General features: G+C 42.4%; 1 protein-coding gene and 1 long non-coding RNA gene across 6 annotated transcripts in view; both read left to right on the top strand.

The window, feature by feature from the left end:
- The window catches only part of MYL10 (myosin light chain 10), a 72,259-nt gene extending 62,059 nt beyond the window's left edge, over positions 1–10,200 (top strand). For both annotated transcript variants that reach the window (XM_021287010.2, XM_005501952.3), the window contains 3 exons: positions 3,280–3,358; positions 9,172–9,220; positions 9,953–10,200. In XM_021287010.2, the coding sequence (XP_021142685.1) occupies positions 3,280–3,358; positions 9,172–9,220; positions 9,953–10,051 (227 nt within the window). In that variant the 3' untranslated portion in view covers positions 10,052–10,200. The remainder of the gene's footprint in view (positions 1–3,279; positions 3,359–9,171; positions 9,221–9,952) is intronic.
- A 5,695-nt stretch (positions 10,201–15,895) lies between these two features.
- Positions 15,896–21,516, top strand: part of LOC135575911 (uncharacterized) — an 86,395-nt gene continuing 80,774 nt past the window's right edge. Inside the window, exon 1 of one of the 4 annotated variants that reach the window (XR_010467358.1) lies at positions 15,896–16,801. This is a non-coding gene — a long non-coding RNA (uncharacterized LOC135575911). The remainder of the gene's footprint in view (positions 16,802–21,516) is intronic. The other 3 variants (XR_010467360.1, XR_010467357.1, XR_010467361.1) reach the window with 3 other exon arrangements.

Raw genomic sequence — 21,516 nt, forward strand, 5'->3', positions numbered from 1 at the left:
TTTCCTGTTGGCCACTAGCAGAGGAGGAGGCTTTCTTTAATTTCCATTTGGTGAAGGGAAAATCACAGCTGTGCTTGTCATGCCCTTCTGGTTGGGTTTGTCATGCAAAGGAAGCAGAGCCAAAAGACTGCACATTCCCAATCAAAACTAATTGGGATGAAGAGCCTTTGTAGTGCAATTAGAAAGGGAGAAAGGGCTAGAGGAAGTGGATATGGCAATTTTGCAACACTCTTTATTAGCTAAGTACCACTCAGAGAATTTGGTGAAAGGTGCTTTCTAAGTAAAATTTGTTGTGCTATAATTGATTTCTGTCATAAAGGGGAAGCTGGGATTTTCGGGACGAGCTTTAGCTTTGTATATTGAGATTATAATGCCAGATGAACAGCTAACAAAACTCGGTTTATGTTAATGCCAACCACATGGAGCTGTTTCTACAGGGAGTCAGAATAATACAATTTGTACAGAAAACAGAGATGCCGCACATCAAAGAAACCACTTTATTTACCAGCTAATCAATAAAGAATGCCTGCTGCATTGCTTCTCTTCAAAGCCAAAGTCCAAGGATATGACAGAGTAGAAAATGTAAAACACAGTAAGGAGAAAAAGAAATAAAATCCCCCACACAGTGGTGACTACTTAAAATGCAGCCCTGTCCTCGGAGCTGGAGGATGTTTCTCTTCATGGGACAATCAAAATGCTCATTAAATACCAATGCTCTTTGTATTGATGATGTATTCAGCACAGTTTGAATACATTGCCTACAGCTTGGCAAAAAAATATACATGGCCAGTGTGTGAGAAGAAGTCATATAGCCTTGGGTTTATTCACTATTATAGCCACTAAGATACTGTTACTAATTCTTGTGAAACCTTTTAAACAAAGAAGACTAAGGAGGCATCAGGATTGGATGTAGTCATTAGAGCAGGGAACCTTCACAGAATCCCAGAATGTCAGGGGTTGGAAGGGACCTGGAAAGCTCATCCAGTGCAATCCCCCCATGGAGCAGGAACACCCAGATGAGGTTACACAGGAAGGTGTCCAGGCGGGTTGGAATGTCTGCAGAGGAGACTCCACAACCTCCCTGGGCAGCCTGGGCCAGGCTCTGCCACCCTCACTGAGAAGAAGTTTCTTCTCAAATTTAAGTGGAACCTCTTGTGTTCCAGTTTGAACCCATTACCCCTTGTCCTATCATTGGTTGTCACCGAGAAGAGCCTGGCTCCATCCTCCTGACACTCGCCCTTTAGATATCTGTAAACATTAATGAGGTCCCCCCTCAGTCTCCTCTTGTCCAGCTCCAGAGCCCCAGCTCCCTCAGCCTTTCCTCACACGGGAGATGCTCCACTCCCTTCAGCATCTTTGTTGCCCTGCGCTGGACTCTCTCCAGCAGTTCCCTGTCCTTCTGGAACTGAGGGGCCACAACTGGACACAATATTCCAGATGTGGTCTCACCAGGGCAGAGTAGAGGGGCAGGAGAACTTCTCTGACCTACTGACCACCCCCTTCTAACCCACCCCAGGTACCATTGGCCTTCCTGGCCACAAGGGCCCAGTGCTGGCTCATGGTCATCCTGCTGTCCACCAGGACCCCCAGGTCCCTTTCCCCTACGCTGCTCTGTCATAGGTCATTCCCCAACTTATACTGGAACCTGGGGTTGTTCCTACCCAGATGCAAGGCTCTACACTTGCCCTTGTTATATTTCATTACATTTTTCCTTGCCCAGCTCTCCAGCCTGTCCAGGTCTCTGGATGGCAGCACAGCCTCTGGCGTGTCAGCCACTCCTCCCAGCTTGGTGTCATCAGCAAACTTGCTGACAGTCACTCTATTCCCTCGTCCAAATCGTTGACGAATATATTGAATAATACAGGCCCCAGCACTGACCCCTGAGGCACTGCACTAGATCCAGGCCTCAACTGGACTCCATCCCATTGACCACGATTCTCTGGCTTCTTCCCTTCAGCCAGTTTGCAGTCCACCTCACTACCCGCTCATCCAGACCATACTCCCTCAGTTTAGCTGTGAGGATGCTGTGGGAGAATGTGTCAAATGCCTTACTCAAGTCAAGGTAGATCACGTCCACCGCTCTGCCATCATCCATCCTTCCATCTTGTTATGTCCTCATAAAGTCAATGAGGTTGGTCAAGCACGACGTCCCCTTGGTGAAGCCATGTTGACTGCCCCTTGACTGGGTTCTTTTCTTGTTCTATCTCTAACAAACTTTGAAACAAACATTGAAACTGCAATTCATTTATTACCTTTTCTTAATCACACTTTCAACAATTCAGCATCCCAAGTAGCTTGACTTGTCCATGGGTCAGTCTACCTGCTTGCTAATCTTGTTTCCAACAGTTATAAATAATGTTTTTTATTATATATAGTACTGTAATATTTTGAAATCCTGGGGAATAGTCAGAGTATACAGCGTAACCTTTGGTGTGGGTTGAAACTGGGTGTAAGTATACTCAGAATCTGCAGTCTCACAGAATACTCAGAAAGCCCAGCCAAGATGAAGGCGGTGTGGAAGCTGGTCCCTGACCCAGTGTTTTTCCAGTCTAAATAGATGGGACAGATAAAGGATGGAAGGAAAGGAAGACTGTTACTATCATTTTACTGCTGGGAACAGGGGAGCAGGAAAATTAAAGTCATACCAAAAGTCTGTGCCCCAGCTGAGAGCAGAGGTAAAATCTCAGAGCCATAGCCTAGTGCTTTAAACCATCCTGTTTCTGTAAGTAACACTTAATGAAGAGATATTTAAGTGGGAGTGCACTACAGAATGTAATCACCATTTTACATTGATCATCCTGTTTCCATCGCATTCCATTGACACTCGGATTTTATGATGAGCTCCATTTCCTTTAGTGATGGAAATAACCTCTTCTCTATATAGCGAAGAACTAGTAACATCAAAAAGTGTTTTTACAAGGAACGTACAGTACAAGATTAAAGGAAGCCAGTGATGGAAACAGTTTGTTATATTTTCATTTCTGAAAGCCACTAATCCTCTGGGTACTGATATTGGAGACCAGTTCCTGGAAGTTTTCTCTGCTGCAGACATAGAATAGATATGAGTTATTATTTTTAAGCTTCTGAGCATTGAACTATTCACCTCTATTGTTTATCTGACATGACAAATGCTGCCGACTTACGGAACCTTTGTCTTCAAACCTATAACTGCAGAATTCTCCATTTTGCACTGTTTTCAAGTGAATGCAATTACTTAGCAAGTATTCGGCAGCTATAGAAATACATCCAGGCTTCTAAATTATATTCCATTAATTTTAGGCACGGACCCAGAAGAAACCATTCTGAATGCTTTTAAGATTTTCGACCCAGAAGGAAAAGGCCACATAAAGGCAGACTAGTAAGTTTAATTCAAATATTTTTAAAAGAATAATAATAGTAATTGCACAGGTTTAAAGAACTTCTTAAAAGCTGTATTTTTAGTGTTTTAAGAGACGAAGGAACTGTCAGGCAGAGAAACATTTAGCTTTGTAAGCCAGAGTTAAAAGACTGGACTATTGTATGAATGTATTTGTATACCAAAAAGAGATGTTATTGTCTTCAGACATTGCAAAAGGCAACGGAAATATAATCACATGTAGGCCATTAGATAGCCTTTTTTGAAGGTCTGGGTATAAATCAACACATGACTCTTTGTAGATTAACTCCATATGTAAAATTAAAATTGATGTCTGGTGCCTGGCTCTCAGAGTGCTTGTCTAAAATGGGAAAGCTTGTACCTTCTTAAAAAAGAGTGATCAATTTAATTAACTTAGGGACGTGGTTTTAGTGAGGACATTTTCCTTGTTATGTGTTTACTGCTTAAGCCTTCAGCTTCTAGGCAAGAATTTGCTGTAAATTTCCACTAGATATGGTGGGAGCCAAACCAAATAATACTAATAATTGTTGTCAATATGGCTATTTTTAAAATAAGGAGGCCAGACCTAATTTGTATTCATAACCTGTTACACCAGCAAAGCAGGGTAAAAGGATTTTAGTGCTAATTGCACAAATGTGAATCTTCATTGCACTGCCAGAACAGTCTATAATATGTATAGAAAGTTCATTAGGGAACCATGAGTTATAGAATTGTATTTGCATCAAGGAATTCTGCTAATGTTGTGATATGGTAAATGAAAACTAAACATGTTGCCAGAACCTCTCAGGTGAAGATTTCCATGACATTATCTGCATTTATTGATGTCTCATGGAAGTTAGTTGAAAATACAAAATTCACTTACAATATTTCCTTCTGTTACCAATATGCTTTTCTATGACTGTGGCATTTAATTCCTAGTGGGTATGAGAATCCTATTATGGTAAGCAATATGCAAAACAAAACAAAAGAGATGGGCTTTTCACTAAACAACTTCCAAACTAGTTAAAACACAAGTGGATGTAACGAATGATCAGATGAAGCAGAGGGTTAACAGTTGTCCTGATTGTCTGGGAAGTAATGGTATCCAAACAGCATGGGAAGAACAGTCAGAGAGATACATCAGAAGTGACTCAAACAACCAGAATAAAACATAACCTGTTGCCAAATAGGCCAGAGCACACAGTGGTGAAATCACAACCATGAAATACAACCTTCTGATAACACAAACCCCATGAAAGATTATATTTCCCACCACTATCTGTAACAATATACTGCATACAAAATCTGCAGCTTGCCACCCTGTGTCCAGTTCTACATTCCTTGGATGCTGGAAGCCAGTTGGAGTTTGGGGGGAAATTAGGAATGCAGCATCACACTCCAAAATTAAGATGAGAGAGACTTACTTTTCTTTTTCCTTGATGGAAAAGGTCAACCTTGTCCCCGCCCCCTCCGCACTGCTAACATTAGACAATTGTTTCAGTTCATCACCACAACAGAGCATAATGTTTACTTATTAGACCCGAGGGTAACGTTGATCATTACAGAACAAACCATTAAATCAATTCCGTGAATGTCTTTGAGGTTTAACTTCTATTCATATGCTTCCAAAATTTAGACATTTGAAGGTTTTGAAATAATTTTTATGTTGGCTCATACAGCCATTTCAATATGACAGTTAATGTTAATAAATAATATTTCTCCATATTAAAGAATCCTGGAATGTTTCTCTCCAAAACCAGCCGTGTTGACCTTTTAATCACAACTTCTTTTTATGTTCATGGAGTTAACATCCTTCTGGGGATTTTTATGTCTCTTCCCTCTGCATGTTTTCACCTCTAGTCTGGAAGTGACTCACTTAGTCCATCTGATGGGAGCTGGGATGGAGTCTTCTAACCTTTCCAGAAGCTCCAGGAGTTTAGAACTTCCTTCCAAATTCAATGACAGACTTTGTTTGTCTGCATCGTTGTACCCCGCATAAAATCCTTCCTATAGCATGATGTCAAAACGAGAAAATGCTTTAGGTCAGATTCTCAGCTGGTGTAAACTGGCATGGCGTTTGGAAAGGTCAGATGATTCAGCCCTGAACGCCATTCCTGGGACAAAGTGAGTCAGGCCAACATCAACTGCGTCTAATGCTGAGGCCAACAAAACTGTTCAGATTTGTACCAGATGAGAACGGACCTGGGGAGTTTACACGCATTCAGGACCTTTGGAGCTTAGTTTGGCTGAGCTAGTGATGTTTCTCATCGTTGTAGAGCACTGGTCGTTTCACCTCACCTGGTTTTCTCTGAGACAGCAGCATAGAAAGGGGAAAACCCAGTGGAAAACTAAAATATCCCAGAGATTTCACAGCTAGTTTTTTAAAATGTTTTGAAAATATAAGAATGCAAGAAAGTATTTGTAACTGTAGAAGGAACTGGTGTCAGCCAGGACAAGAGATAGCATTTAGACTCTTACGGCAAATGGATATTTTTATTTGCCCAGAAGACTTTGATTTTTTTTTTTTTTGAGAAGCAAATAGTCTTTAAAAAAGAAAACAAGATATACAAAGAATAAAGTGCATAATCTCCAGCTTTGGAAATTCTGAGTGTTCGTTTCCCCATAAAATAAATAATGGAAAATGAGCATAGATCCTTAACTCAGTCCTTCTTCCTTAGGAGTGTGCCAGAGCCTACTGGGCTGTGCATCAGAAGATTATAATTAGATATTTGATCTTTTCCCCTAAATACTTTAAGCATGTGAATAGAAAACACATAGTGCCCAGATCTCTTTTTAATTCATTCCTGTTTGTGATGTAGTTTATTTGTGACTTAAGACAAAATTGCTGTAAGTGCTTCCTTCTATTCACTGAGCTCCTTCCTGGATCACACATCCTACTTACATTTGCTAATGCTGTTTGCCCCATGCACATATAGCCAATAATTGATCTATGGTGATAAGAGTGATCTCTCTGCTCTTGCACCCACTGATCATTTGAGAGTTCCATCTCAAAAATACACTTGCATAACAAATGGCCAGGAAAACAAAACAGAAACTGCAATATGCGAGAAAGAGCCGAAGAAAGAATTTCCTAAGTAAAGAGCATGGTAAAGTAATGCAGGATAAATATATACAGTAGCTTAAGCTCTGTCTGTGACTTCAGAGCATTTCCCAGAACTTGCATGGGTATTTTCACTCTTGTCCTTTGGGTAAGGTCCTTATTCATTACCTAGAAACTTCTTTTTTTCAGTTTTCCCTTTCTGTCCTTCCAAATGAGCACTTCACATCAACAAGAAAGAGATTCACAAGTCTATATGCCTCTTATGCAAATTGGGATATGTCTTTGTTGTAGCCTTGTACTAGAAAAAAATATGTGTGTCGAAGATATGAGGAAGTGCAGTTGTAGCTTTGCCATCAAAACTGCACTTTCATCTGTGTGACTTTTTACACTGGAGACGCAGGGTGTACAGGAGCAGCAAGGGAAGTTTTACTATTTTGCCTGAACACCTGCACCCGCAGTAGGTGAATTTTGCTCATATGGAAGTGCTCCTGTACAGGCATGATTCCTATTATAAGTAGTTTTAAATACCCATTTTAAAAAGCAGAAATAAATATTCACTTTAAAAAGCAGAAAGGGCTGTTTCCAGAAGATATATTGCTCTTACTCCCCCACAACAAATTCTTCAAAAAAGCAACTCTTTTTTCAAATCTACAAACCAAACCAGATTTCTGTACTTCTTTCAGCTTCTGTTTTTCTACAACAAACTGCTCATCTGTTATCACAGGTTTATAGCCTGTTTTACCAACTTAGAAAAAATCCTGATAATGTAAAAATACCTTTGGTAGTAACGAAAGGAGACAACTCTGCCTCTTCAGCGTGAATGCAGACTCTTTAATAGGGGAATTCATCTAGCTGGTGGCCAGTCACTAGTGGTGTCCCCCAGGGGTCAGTGTTGGGTCCAGTCCTGTTTAACATCTTTATTGATGATTTAGATGAGGGGATTGAGACCATCATCAGCAAATTTGCTGATGACACCAAGTTGGGAGGGAGTGTCGACCTGCTGGAAGGCAGGAGGGCTCTGCAGAGGGATCTGGATAGACTGGAAAAATGGGCTGATTCCAATGGGATGAAGTTCAACAAGGCCAAGTGCCGGGTCCTGCACTTTGGCCACAACAACCCCCTGCAGCGCTCCAGGCTGGGTGCAGAGTGGCTGGAGAGCAGTCAGACAGAAAGGGACCTGGGGGGACTAATGGACAGGAAGCTCAACATGAGCCAACAGTGTGCCCAGGTGGCCAAGAAGGCCAATGGGATCCTGTTCTGTATCAACAATAGCGTGGTCAGCAGGACAAGGGCAGTGATCCTTCCCCCGTACTCGGCACTGGGGAGGCCACACCTGGAGTATTGTGTTCAGTTCTGGGCCCCTCAGTTCAGGAAAGAGATTGCAGTGCTGGAGCGGGTGCAGAGAAGAGCAACAAGACTGGGGAAGGGACCTGAACACAAGAGCTATGGGGAGAGGCTGAGGGAGCTGGGCTTGTTTAGTCTGGAGAAGAGGAGGCTTAGAGCTGAGCTCAGCACTCTCTAGAACTACCTGAAGGGCAGTTCTAGCCAGGTGGGGATTGGTCTCTTCTCCCAGGCAGTCAGCAATAGGACAAGGGGCCATGGGCTTCAACTCCGCCAAGGGAAGTTTAGGCTGGCTATTAGAAAGCAATTCTTTGCAGAGAGAGTGGTCAGGCATTGGAATGGCTGCCCAGGGAGGTGCTGGACTCACCGGCCCTGGAGGTTTTTAAACTGAGATTGGACATGGCACTTAGTGCCATGATCTAGTCAATGGACTGGAGTTGGACCAAGGGTTGGACTTGATGATCTCGGAGGTCTTTTCCAACCCAGTCGATTCTGTGATTCTGTGTAATTCTCTGGTTCTACAGGAAGGTGTTAGTGCAAGTGAAAGGGATTTTTATGGGCTATAACTGAGTTCATACTGGTGGATGTTCAGTACATTGTGCATGTATTGTGCTCAGCACATGTGTAACTGAGTGAAATATAAGGACACTTTATCAAAAGAGGTTAGACTAGAAACAGTAATTATTCTTCCTGGCTTTTCTGTTCTGCTATAAACTTAAGGAAAAAAATTACATGCTCAACTGACTTCTCACAATGAGTTTGAAAACAGAGGGTAAATCAGCTGAGGGTCTGTCCCAAAAATATTCTCTTTGATATAATTGCATAGGATGCAGATTGTGTGTGGGATAAGCTCCTTGTTACAGTGCTGTAACTCCAGATCAAGACATTGTACCGTGAAATACAACAAGTCTCATGCAGTTTCACGGTCTCCTCTGGGAATGACTGCATGCAAATAAAGGGATTCTCAGATGATGATTCGGAATAGCTGTTGGAGTTCTCTTTCAAGTCCTCTTTCTCATTTCATGCTCTGTTCCTTTCATCCTCAGATTTTACAGAAAATATTCAGTCTTTGGGTTTTGTTAAGCGATTCGAACTTTAAACAACAAGTGAGACAACCTACCATTTTAGGTTAAGATAAGCATACAAAATTGCTGTATTTCAATTAGAGTAATAACCTTAAACAATTTTAAACCTCTATAAAATGTCACAAAAGCAAAATAAGTTGGCAGAGCAAGGCATTGACACTGATGGGTGCCCACAGAAAACCTCTTACAATATCATATAAGGATTAACAGCTCTAATTTATGCGGTCACACAGATTTCCTTTCATGCGACTTCAGGAGGGATCTTGCCATCTGAATTGTCATGTGCCATTATCACCCTTTAATCAGGTTATTTCATTTTATTTGAACAGCATCAAAGAAATGCTCATGACACAGGCAGACCGATTCAGTCAAGAAGAGGTAAGGACCTTCTGCTTTATTCAAAACAGGAATCTATATCCAGCTACTGTTCAGCTATAAGTATTTGCCCCTCTTTAAATTAATGAATTTAGCTCAAATCCAGGGGTTGATGGCAGCTCTAGCAATTAGGAACAATTAAAAACGTCTCATCTGAAGAGCTCCATGGCTAAATCAAACAGTTTCTTTGGACTTCCATCCAAGTGTAAGCCCGGCCTATCTCTTGCTCTGTTTTCTCTGGTGAGCTGGGCAATGAATTTACCAGAGTTCAGGTGGGTTTGGGTGGGGACTGCGATCTGGTTTCCATTTCTATGAGAGTTATTTTGTTTGAAATCTGAAATTAGTTCTGAACGGAGGTACTGACTTGTGGTTTGTCTGAAACTGAACGTGGATTCTGCTGGCTGGCAGGAATTTAGAGGGACTTTATTTTTGGAAGAGGAGGTTGAGTGGAACAGGTTCATGGCAAGAACAAGCTGGGGGGCAGATTGAAGTACATTACTTGGCCAGGGCTTACCTGGATTTTGGGAGCAGCTCTTTTCGATGGGGAACTTGTTGAGATTATAGCAGTTGTGTCCTAATTCCTGTTTCCATTTTACTGAAGCTAAGGAAAAATTTTCCATAGTGGTTAGAGGATGAAGGCAGAAGGGAGCTGAACGGGGTTGAAAATGAAAAGCAATACATGCTGCTGTCCCACAGTCCTATGTTTTTAACACTTATCTCTGGTTTGTTTCACAGATCAATCAGATGTTTGCTGCTTTCCCTCCAGATGTCTCTGGTAATCTTGACTATAAGAACCTCTGTTACGTTATCACCCATGGTGAGGAGAAAGACTAAGAGGAAAGAGATGAGCTTCTCCTGTGATGGTGCACCAAATTATTTCATAATGCTTTTGTGTGCAAGACAAAGAGCTAAACATTCAGTATGTGAAACCATGTGGTCATCAGAAGAGAACCAATAAAACAATTGAAATTAGATTAAAGTTATTTAATGCTCCTGTTTTTATAAAAGATGAAAATACCAATTTTGTGAGTTTTTTCCCATGCATTTTTTTTCTTTTTCCTGTCAGTGGTTTGAAATGGAATTTTCTTGATGAACTGGTGCTTTCGTGATTTATTGACAATCCTAATGTTCACCAGATGGTCGATTGGGCACTGCAGTGTTGCTTAACCTCTTGTCTTTTATATGTAAGCTCCATGTGCTAATTGAGAAATCCTCTAACTTATTGCACCAGGAAGAGCATTTAGTAAGTAGATTTCTGTTCCATTTTGCAGCCCCTAGCAATGAAAGTGTAAATAAAACAATCTTAAGTTCTTGTGAATATGCAATATGCCCAGTCCATCTCAGTGATGTGGCCAGTTTTAAAAACCACTTGATTCATTTGCTTTAGTGCAAAAGAACAGAAGTAGTGGAACAGTGGCTATTTTTCTCATAGTAAAATTTAGCTAGGCACACTTAGAAACCAGTATTAACGAATTTCTCCCTTCAGAGGTACCTTTATTATGTGTAGGAGGTTGTTCATGAAAGAACAATAAGGCCTGCTCTTTCACCCGTTGGCCATTGGCCTTGTTTTACAGGTGAGGCACACGCTGGAAGGATGTCTTTTGCCAAAGATATTTCAAAAGTCTAAGGACAAAGACAAGAACAGAACTCAGGAACTGTAGCCCAGGTTACACATGAAAGCAGACTACCTCTCACTGCCATAATCCAGGATCAGTGTAGTTTCTAAAATGGGCTGAAGTTTCATGTATTTGGACTTCTAGGAACTGGACATGTTCTGCCTATGTGGAATATTGCATGAATACTTCCTGCGTGGGAGTCAGAAGATGTTGCAGCCAAAGTAAAACAAGCTTCTGCTGTTTTAACAACTAATGAAAATGGTTTCCTTTTGCATCAGTGATGTTGGCACCACAGCCCCACAGACACTGAGAGGAAGTAAGAAGCCAGTTATTTTCTGTTTCCATCTTAGTTTTTGTAGAAGAACTTGAGGCCAAGGTGTCAAATTCTGCCCTCATCAGGAGCGGCGGAAACTACATGAAAGAGCTTTAGCGTCTGCATGACTCAGGGATAGGACATTGACCCCTATCTGCATTTTCTGTTGCTCCAGCAAAACCTTGTGCTCAGTGCTCTTCAGTCACACAGGACCACCAGAATGAGAAGGCTCCTGGCATACACAAAATTGATATAAAAAGATCTCACCCCTTTCCCAGAAGCACTATACATATTCCTGTAACCACAATGTTTTTCTAGTATAGGTAGGTGATTCCCAATTGTATCTATCAATAATTATCTCCCTTAAAATATCGGTGGGCACAGCTAGAAGCAAAATAGGGCCCTTTCTCGCATGAATCTCGCTGAAGATGTCGTGGAGAGGGCTTTACCACTTCTTGCTGTATATTCCTGTAACATCTGAAACAATTGCATGGTCATCCAGACCGGTCCCTCCCAGCAAGGTGCGGAGTTTGACCGGGCTTTGGGGATTAGTAAAACCTCATGCAATGCAAGAGTCGGCATGACCACTTTTTCCACGTCATGGCTAATTCACCAGAAGCTGAGACTTCCTGTACAAACATAGTTCTGGCCTCTGTTTCACACAATGGCTCTTTTCTCCCCAGAATGTGTTTTTCCTCATAGGTGTATGACCACTGCTTCTAAGATGGGGTTATAGATATGCAGTGGGAGGTCACGGGGGTAGAGGATTTTCAGTGGCACAGCAGAAAATATGATTTATGAGCTTCTGGTTTAGGTTCTTATGCAGACCCAAGCAAGTGACAGCACTTCTCAGAAAAGAAAGGAGAGGGCTGCAAAATGGATGTTTCACTTACAGGCTTTATTTGGAAATCACTTGAGCACTGGTTCTGGAAAATGCTCTTGTATACTACAAACACACATGCAAAGTCTAATACTACCTTGTATGAGCTCTACAAAATCACATACCCAACCAAATGAGTACTGACTGTTCCAATAATATGAGCTGAAGTCATGCAGGCATCAGATGTCAGATGGTGCTTATGGTTTTTGCACTCTTTAAAGATTTCAGAATGAGACTGAAGACTAGATAAAATGGCACACAGGCTTAACTTTAGCCTTCAATCTAGAGAGCTGGTAGGCAAAAACTGAAGGATAGTGCTCTTGAAAGATGAGGTCACATTTTTCCATCAAAGCATGCACACTTTTTGTCAGGCCCTTTTTAATCTGTTACTGCCTAGTTACCTGACTTCAAACACAGCTCTTTGGCAACTTAGGCTGATGTAAGTCTGGCCTGAGCAGTCCTATGTTCTCCCCCTCCCCTGGCTGCACCCCCTCCATCCCTCAGGTCAGCACTAGAGCTCATACACACACATCAGGTGCTAAGAAGAAACCTCCCTGCTCTTTAGACACACCAGCTGCCTTGATTTTCTTGCCTTTCTGCAACTGCTGGGGCCCCGGAGTGCACTAATAGGCCTTAATGGCCTTGACAAGTCTCACCTGGAATACCCACCCACACTTGCTGCCTGTGAGCCCAAGGGCCTCACATAAGCTCAGCTCAGGGCCTTTAAGCCCGTTTTGAACTATATTCTTGGACCTATACTACTCCTTGGGCCTTCCAAATCACTGTGGGCTTAACAATCACTGAACTGCATATGACTCTAATAACTGTCACCGGATGTAACTATGACCTATAGCTTGGCTTTTCAGCTTGATTTTGGAACTACCTCATCATCACAGACTTGCCTGATGATCTGGACTCTTGAACCTGACTACCATCTTTGGGTTCATCTTGCTTGGATATTGGTGAGGCCCCTTTCCTGCTGGCCGTGTTTCCTTGGGGAACAGCTGGCCCTTGCTGCTCCCCGACAGCTGCAGATGGGGAAGAAGCATGGAGCTGTGGGGAGGATAGAAAATAGGACCACCTTAGTGCAGACTCGGTTGAGCTAGGCTTTGTCTAGATTAACAATTTGTTTTGGAGCAGTGCAATTTTGAAGCAAGTCACTTGATTGACCCTCCTTACCTTTATCAACCTAGATGCCTTTTTTTGAGGAAGATAAAGCAGAAACTCTGCTTGAAATTCAGCCCAAATTCCCTCTGTTCCTGATGGAGACAGACCAGGGTGCAGGCTGTGAGGTCCTCCAGCAGCTACCAAATGCTCAGACACTGCCAGAGTGGTTTCAACCACACAGAGCTCTCCTGATTCTCTGAAGTGGTTTGTGGGCTATGTAAAGCCCCAAGTTCCATGTGACACTATGTGTTTGCCTTCAGGTTTTTGCAGTTCTGCTGCTCCTTCCTCATTGGTGCGCTTTTTTGTTCAAAATCAATTTTCCCCCCTTTTTTTTTTCCTATCTGCTGCCCCTTAGGATCTTGGACCATCACACAAGAGAAATTGGAGCTGTACCCCTCCCCTTTTATAAGGGGGGAGGAGAGATGTTCAGATAAATATGGAAATATTACAGGCTTGCTCTAAGGATCTTTATCAATCTCGATTTCCTTTCAATCCCCTTTTTCATTTGGGGACATAGAGCTGTGCTTATGGGTTTTGGATGCAGATTCAAATAACTAAAGGGAACAAAGAGCTGAGGTTAACTCCACAAAAACAGCTTCTCACCAGGCATCATTAAGATGATCAGATGGGAATTGAACTTGCATGAACCCTGGCAGTTGCTCTTTAGTGTCAGCCTTTCACAAACAATTACTATTTGGATGGGAAAAAACAAAGAAACTGTAGAATTGATAATGTGTTTTATTAACTCTTAAACATTTAATCCTATAAACCTTTCTGAAACCTTGTGAAGCCTTTGAAATATATTGTCATGAAAGGCAGAGAAAGGTTCTCATGAGTTTCCCCAGCTTGTTGTTCTGCTTGGAGGCAGGATTGTTGTTAGAAATGTTTGTGTGACCTGTCTAAAGTTTCTAGGTAGCCCCAAGTCCAAAGTTTGCCTGATATTAATGCATTTTTTCCCCTACCATCTAGCCTAAATCTTTCTGTCTGCAAATTAAGCCAATTTCATCCTTCGCATCCTCTTTGTAATGAATGTTAGCACACTGGAAGACTGTTTAGTTTTCTTTTTTCAACGTTCTTTTTTCCATTTTTTCCTCTCAGCAATCTTCTACACTTCTTCCTGCTCTCTTTATGATTACCTTAAATCTGTGCATATGTTTCTTAAAATGTCGCATGCCAACTTGGACTCAAGATCCCAGCACCAACCAGAATGGAATAATTATTTCAGGGGTTGGTTATCTGTGAAAAAACAAACAAGGCAAAAAACTCCCCTGTGATTCAGCAGCAGTGAAGGTTATATGTGTTTCTAGGCAATGTGGGGAAAAGTTTATTCCAGACCTCTCTTTCTTAGTAACTGCTCGCTTCTGTTCCTCCTGTAGCCTGTTCTACCTGTCCCAGAAATATTCCTAGATCAGATTCCCCTCTGCCTCTGTTAGCTTGGGAATATGCCAGCATGGGTTACCTAAGGACATAGTTTGAATTTTCACTAAAAAGGTGCAGATTATCTGAAGTATGAGTTTTCTACGTGAAAATACAATGCAAATAGAGTTTAACATTTTCATTAATTAACTGGTTGACGGGACTGAGTACAACAAATCCATTCTCTTCCCAGTGGGCAATGGGCACAAACTGAAATGCAGGAAGTTCCATTTAAACCTTTTCAATGTGATGGTGGTGAAATACTGAAACAGGTTCCCAGATAGGTCGTGGAGTCTCCATTGCTGGAAGTACCTCAGACACTACTGGATACACTCCTGGGAGACTTGCTCTAGCTGATGCTGATCTAAGCAGGAGGTTTGGTCTAAACTACCTCCACAAGTGCCTTCCAACTTCAATAAACCTGTGATGCTGTGATGTTACATACAGCAGTGTTGTTAATACCACCCCAATGACTCTTGTCTTTTACTGGGTTGACATATGAACAACTGTGCTGCACTTTCAACTTCAGATCCTTTCCTGAGCAACTACAACCTAACCAATTACTCTCAGAATTTTACCGGTGCCTTTTTTCTAACATGTAACAGTCTGCACTGATCTTTAATTCCTTCTTGTGGATTTTCTATCTCCCCTGCAATGTAAGGTTGTTCTGAATTCTATCCCTGTCCTCTGAACTCCATCCAAGTTGCCTTAGCTTACTGTCCATCACCCACAAATTTTGTATGTGTTCTCTCTTTTGCCCTCCAAATGGTTAATATTGAACAGTATCTGACCCTAGGGCAGTCTCCTCCTCCTTCTCTTTGTTCTCTCTTGTCATCCTTGAAATATCTTCTGATTTCAGCTGTGATAATTCACATTGGACATGTTTTTTAACTGTACTCTAGGTCACTAGACTTCACCCTGCCTGTCAGCAAATATACAGAAATTTTTCACCTGTGGGGCTTGCTTCATTTCCTCATCAGTCTGTATAAACTCAGGTGGACATCAGCAGGATGTTATCCACGAACCACAGCCAGCCATATCTCTCTAAGTCATCCTGTGGTAGTCTTTATACCCAATGAGAAGGGATTTCCCACTATGGATGGGGGAAAACCAACTTCTGCAAAGCTGGTTCATACACAAGAGCAAATCCACTTGGATTCCCAAATGAAAGCCCATGGCATGCACCAGAAAAGACTCCAACTCCCACAGCTCTGATTGCATGGCATGGCTTGTGCCATGTTGATTCCGTGCAGGACAGCAGGTAATCTTACTTGTCCTACTTGTCCCATTAAGTTTTGGAAGCTGCAAGTTCTACAACAGCTGTGATGAGTATAAAGTTCATTACTAGAGAGTGGGGTGGGGGGGCTGCTTCTAACAGGCCAGAAAGAGATAAATCTCAATGAATTTACGGGTAAGTTACTGCCTTCAAGCTAATATGTAAAAAGGATGTGGTTTAAATAGCAGCCAGAAAGCTATTTGTAGAGCAGGAATTAGCTAGTTTCAGCAAGGATCTGTGCCCTCCCAACTGGGCTGAGAGCATAAAGACTGCGACAGAATTTAATGCTTGGAAAAATAATACGGGTGTGAATCAAGTGCTGAAGCAGTACACGTATCCATATTTTGTCTGGAATTGCAAAAAGCCTTAAGGAAATATCAGTGATTTCTTTCGAAACCGGTGTTACAGTTCACCCAAGTTTGTACAAACAGCAGCACACCAGTAATGCTGAAATACTGCTTGCTGCCCTGTCCTTCCTGGAAAAGATGGAAAAATTTAGTTTTGTTCCTGGGCTAAACACTTATGAGTGTGCTAACTGGAGTTGTGGGGAACCCCTGGGCCTCTCGCAGCCGGGCTGCGGCCATGGCTGGGCTGGCACTGGGAGCCGAGCTTTCCCTCAGCCTGAGGTGAAACATGGCGGCTGCAGCCGCCTGCTCTGCAAATGGGGGTTTGCCCTTCCCGGGTAGTGCCCTGAGCCCAGGTCTGCTGTTGAGTGCTGACACCTGGAACCTTCCCACACCTGTGTGGGGCTGGGAGGTGCTCCTGAACCCCACAGGTGTGGGGGATTAGCGCTGATGGGCTCCACTCTGCTCCCCAGAACCACCGAGGGCACGAGGAGAAGCCGTTGGGCTCAGTCACAGCGGCTGCTCTGCACCCACACGCAGCCAATGTGGACGGGAGGCCTCTGCATGCCAAGGTAAGCCTGTGCTTTTTCAGTTTGTTGTTTTGTTTTCCAAGCAGCATATTAATTAGGGTGTTTGAGGCCTTGGATCAACCCTAGGTTTGTGCCTGGGGAAATAGTTCTTTGGGGGAGGTGGGACAGGAAGGTTGTGGGGGTTTTGTTGTTTTGTTTTGTCTTACCTTGGCTGTGAATGACTTTCAGGGCCCTGTTTAGTCAGCTGTGTCTGATTATATAAAGTAACCCCCTGGCTTTTCATATAATGTATAAAGCTTATCACCTTTTCCCAGCCACTACAACACAGTGTGCTTACTAAAGCACCCCTCAGTCGCTGAAAAAACAACTGCTTGCTTTTAGTATTAAAGATCTCCTGTGTTTTGTGACCCTGTTTGTGCATCAAGCTGCTTTTGGTTTAGCCCCAAGACTAACGTGTTGAGCAGCCTGTTCTTCCCAGTGGGGTCTGGCCAGGTTGTCTGTCCACATACCTGGGTGATAGCAAAAACAACAACAACAAAAAGCAACACTTTTTTTTTTTCTGGATGGTTCCCTCTAGTTATGTTTTAACAGCAAGGTAAAAAGCAGTGGAGAAAAGTGGAGTGCTTCAAAACCATTCTGTCACTGATTCTCCATGTTAGGACTGGGAGGAAAATAAGAGGCCTGGGCCAGCTTAACTGCTGTGGGTATTAGTGGCAACTAATAGAAATGCTGAAGCGAGGAATAAGGTTTTTGGTGCTTTCTTTGTATTCAGTCTAGTAACGGGTGTCCCAGAGGACACTTGAGACCTCTGAAGTTAGGAACTGGGTCTGAAGTGGCTTGTGAAGGAGATACCGCTGCTCCCATGACCATTGTGTTAGCTGGTGGCTGAATTCACCAATGCATTTGGGTAACTTGAATGCATCCTGTTATTCAAAATTCTTCTGGCCTAATTCACTGCTCCTTGCAAGGACCAAGCCATATTTCTTTTGTTTCGGGTTAAAAATAACGCCCCAGTGCAGTGGGACAGCGTGGGGTTCTCTGTGACCAAGGGCCAGCCAGCCCCCCCAGTGCCCCCAGGACAGCCCCTGTGGTTCCTCTTGGGCTGGAAAGGTGCAGGCAGGGATTTGGGAGCAGCTCGTGGAGAACCAGTTGAGGTTGAAGCAGAGCTTCAGCTGCCTTTGCAAAAATGAGAGCAGATGTTTCCAATAAAACTTTTGACTCCTTAGATGTGGGTGCTTGGCTGATAACAAACAACACAAGCGGGCTCTGTGCAATCAGGCAAGTAATGAAGGCTGGTGTGGATTCTCTTATGTCTAATAAGCACTTGACTTCAGTGGGGCTCTGAAGTGCATCTTCATCCTTTCCCCAGCTGCCTATCCTGAGAAACCCACAGGAACTTCATATCTTTGAAACCTCTCCCACTCTGTCAGGCTTGGCTGAAGTTTGCATGTGGTTATTAGAGCAGAGGACAGGCAAGTGCATGTTTTATTATTCTGTACCCCCCCCAGTGTGCTTTTTAACGTGTGTGCATATATACTGCCACTCCTGAATCAATTTGATGTTGAATCCTCCGTTTAGTTTAATTTAACTGGCAGAGATGGGAACTTGGAGGCTTTCTTTTCTTTTTCTTCTGAGTTGTTTCCGTCTACTGTTTTATGAATATTCCATTGCTCAATAATGGGAGATGGAAAATGAAATCCCAAGATCATCTTTTAAAGGCTGTTAACGACCATGAACGTAACCAATATAGTTAATAACAGTCCAGGCAGAGATGTAAGACCATTCTCTGAAAAAGGGCCAACATAGCTTTCTGATTATCCCTTCTAGAGAGGGATCTGGATACTAAGGGATAAGTCATGCTAAGCATTTCCTTTTTAGACTCCTTATTCATTTATGCCTACTGTTTATGTCATCTTTAAAGGTGTTGTTTAGCCTGGTTTTAATTACTTTAAAACAAATTAGTCTTTTAAAAAACAGCTCTTGAATCCATGGAGATATTGACTAAGTCCTTTTGATTAAAGGGATAATGTTTTTCTTCTTGAAGAAACATTCTATAACAAAGGTAAGAAGTATTCTTATTTTGAAGTGTGAGAGTGAGGAACGAGGACTCCAGACTCCAGAAAGCTCTACTTGGTTGAAAGAGTAGCATGGGTCTAGTTTTCTCGCACTCTTCTGAGTTAAACTTAGACAATTGGAGGCTCAACAATGAAGTATCATGTCACAGATTCTGGCACAGAATTACTAGGAAAAAAAGTATTGGTTTTTTTTTCCATAAACCTAAAAGCAGCAGGGGGGGAATTAACCCTGGAGCAATGAGAAGATAAGGAAGTATTGGGCAGGGCGAGAAACAAAGCCCTTTAGGCTTTAGGCCTCCAGGTTTATCTCAGCTCCACCTCTCTCCTTTGTCACTGTGTTCTTCAGTCTCCTCCTCCAGTCTAGCTGTCTCTTAACCTCATTAATGCTTTGCTTTGATGGTCTTAAATTCTTGAGAATTTATTCCAGATGTTTGTTTCTTTGAGTGAAGTAGATTTCCCAAATTTCCTGTTTACTCTTAATGTCTTTTGTCTTTTTCTTCTTCTTTGAAATTATGACAATTTTTTTAATCTCTTAGCAATCCAAATATGTTAGTTCACTGTTCCACCCCCTCTTCCTCCTAGCATCTCCTGAAGTTTGGGGTGTTTTCCTTAGAGTGGATGCTCCTTTTTGTTGTCTTCTTGTGAGGCAATCTTGACTTGTTTCACCTTCCTTAATTCTGTGCACATGAAACTCTGAGCTCTGAAGGTTTTTTTGGTGTATTTTGTTGTTGTTTCCCAGGGGGTGTGGGCACACACAGGATAGGAAGAAAATTATGGAAATAAAATGAATAATGCTACTTTTTGACATGCTCCAGACCAGATGTTCTTCAAACGTGGGTTTGCCCATGTTGCTTTTTCTATCGTTTTCTGTGGATGAATTACCTGGAGAGCTTTGAGTAGACATAGTGGGCTGGTATCGCAAAAATTGGGGCTGCTCTGAAGGGCGTTGGCGCAATTCCTGACAGCGTGAGTGCAGTTGGAGCAGCGTGGCTGACCTGGGAATGGCTGTTGGAAGTTCCCGTTATAGTAATAAAAACGTGTCCACTTTAAAGTGGTTGAATGGCTTTAATTATTCCGTTGTTTTCTTTAAAAATAAAACTGAAAACAAAACAAACCTTCAAGTGAACCAGTTTTTCAAGTACGAAAGCTGTGCCTAGACCGGGCCTTAGGCCTCAATCTTGCAAACACTTTCACAGGTGCTTAACTTTACCACTATGAGTAATCCTATTGATTTTAAATGGCACTATTCAGGCAATAAAGAGTGGATTTGTATGATCTGGGGCTTACCGTGGGGTATATCAGAAGTCACTTTTCTGAAAATAATGACTAGGCAAGTGTGAGAGGAGTGTCCAGCCCAGGATTCAGTTTAAATTAATAGTACTTTTGCTTGTAGGCTTCCTTTGAAGTATTTAGCTGTCTTGTCTGCTCTTTTGAGTGCTACACCTTGAAGGCCATTCACTTTTCACCTGGTGACTTTTGTTGCAGTGTTCTTCAAAATAAATTTTTGTGTAGTTCTCGGTGTACTGCAGCTTTCTATCTCTTGGCCGATTGTAACCTTCCATTGGGGCTATTCCACCCGTCAGTGCCTTTACAATGTCATTTTCTGGTGCCTAACGCTGGGTGAACTCATGCTGCAGCTTTCCAGCCTCTATGTCTTTCTTTTCTATCCAGTTTCCTATTTTCATGAAACTTGTGGCAACATGACAGCTCTGAAACTCCTGTCGCTATCAGATTAAGCTGAAAGCAACCAACTCATTCAAAAGTTATTAGAGATGCACACTCATGCACACCATGATCATATATGCGTTATTTTTGAGGGGAGTCAGGCAAAGAAAATAAAAAGTGATTTGATTAGTGATAGATGCATTCTAATGTTTCATGAGCTTGAAAAAATGACTTTGCTGTATAGCTGGTCTTACAAATATGCTTTACCCCAACTCATTGCTCCCTTGGCAAAACTGGGCACAAGGCTACTCTTTTTTTGGTGCAAAATATAGATGGACAAGCCTTTTTGGAAGTTACTGAAGGAAAACTCCCCTTTCAGTATTTTAACAATATAAGTAGGCTTGGCACTAGGGCTGAGAGATGTGTGCCAGTTGCCTACACGGTGAGTCATTTCTGCTCAGGTGTTTGCTGAAGAAGGAAACCTTTGAGTTCTGCTTAGTTAGAGAAATATTTAGGGGAAACAGCCCTGTTGTGTTAAAGCACCAGGAATCTGACATCATCTCCAACTCTGTCCCAGCTGGCTGGGCAGCAGATCATTAAAAGGAAAGGGTATTTTACTCACTCCAGCCTATTTTCCCCTTTAAAAGGGCAAAACCTTGCATTTTGATTTTAAGAATTTCAAAAGAAATGAGAAGAAAACCCGAACAATGGTACTGAGACCGAGAAGAGAACATCCAGCTTCAGCTGGAGGATGTAGAGGAGGAATGTTCAATGTTTTATTCCAGACAGCTGAAGTACCGGCATGTTGCGCATCATTACGTGTTACAGCTCCAACTATTGAACAGTAAATGCCGTTAATGCAGTTACACTATGGCACTGGTGTAGCAAATGTGACAGCTTTGGCTGGCACAAATCTAAATCACAGGTTTTGCAGAAATGGTGGCAGGTTTTCCACTGAGCTCTGCAGGAGCTGGTCAGCCCCGATTCAGTTGAATTGTGCTGTCTGACATTGTGCTG

This window comes from Columba livia, chromosome 20 (genome assembly GCF_036013475.1).
Source record: "Columba livia isolate bColLiv1 breed racing homer chromosome 20, bColLiv1.pat.W.v2, whole genome shotgun sequence".
NCBI classification, from domain to species: domain Eukaryota; kingdom Metazoa; phylum Chordata; class Aves; order Columbiformes; family Columbidae; genus Columba; species Columba livia.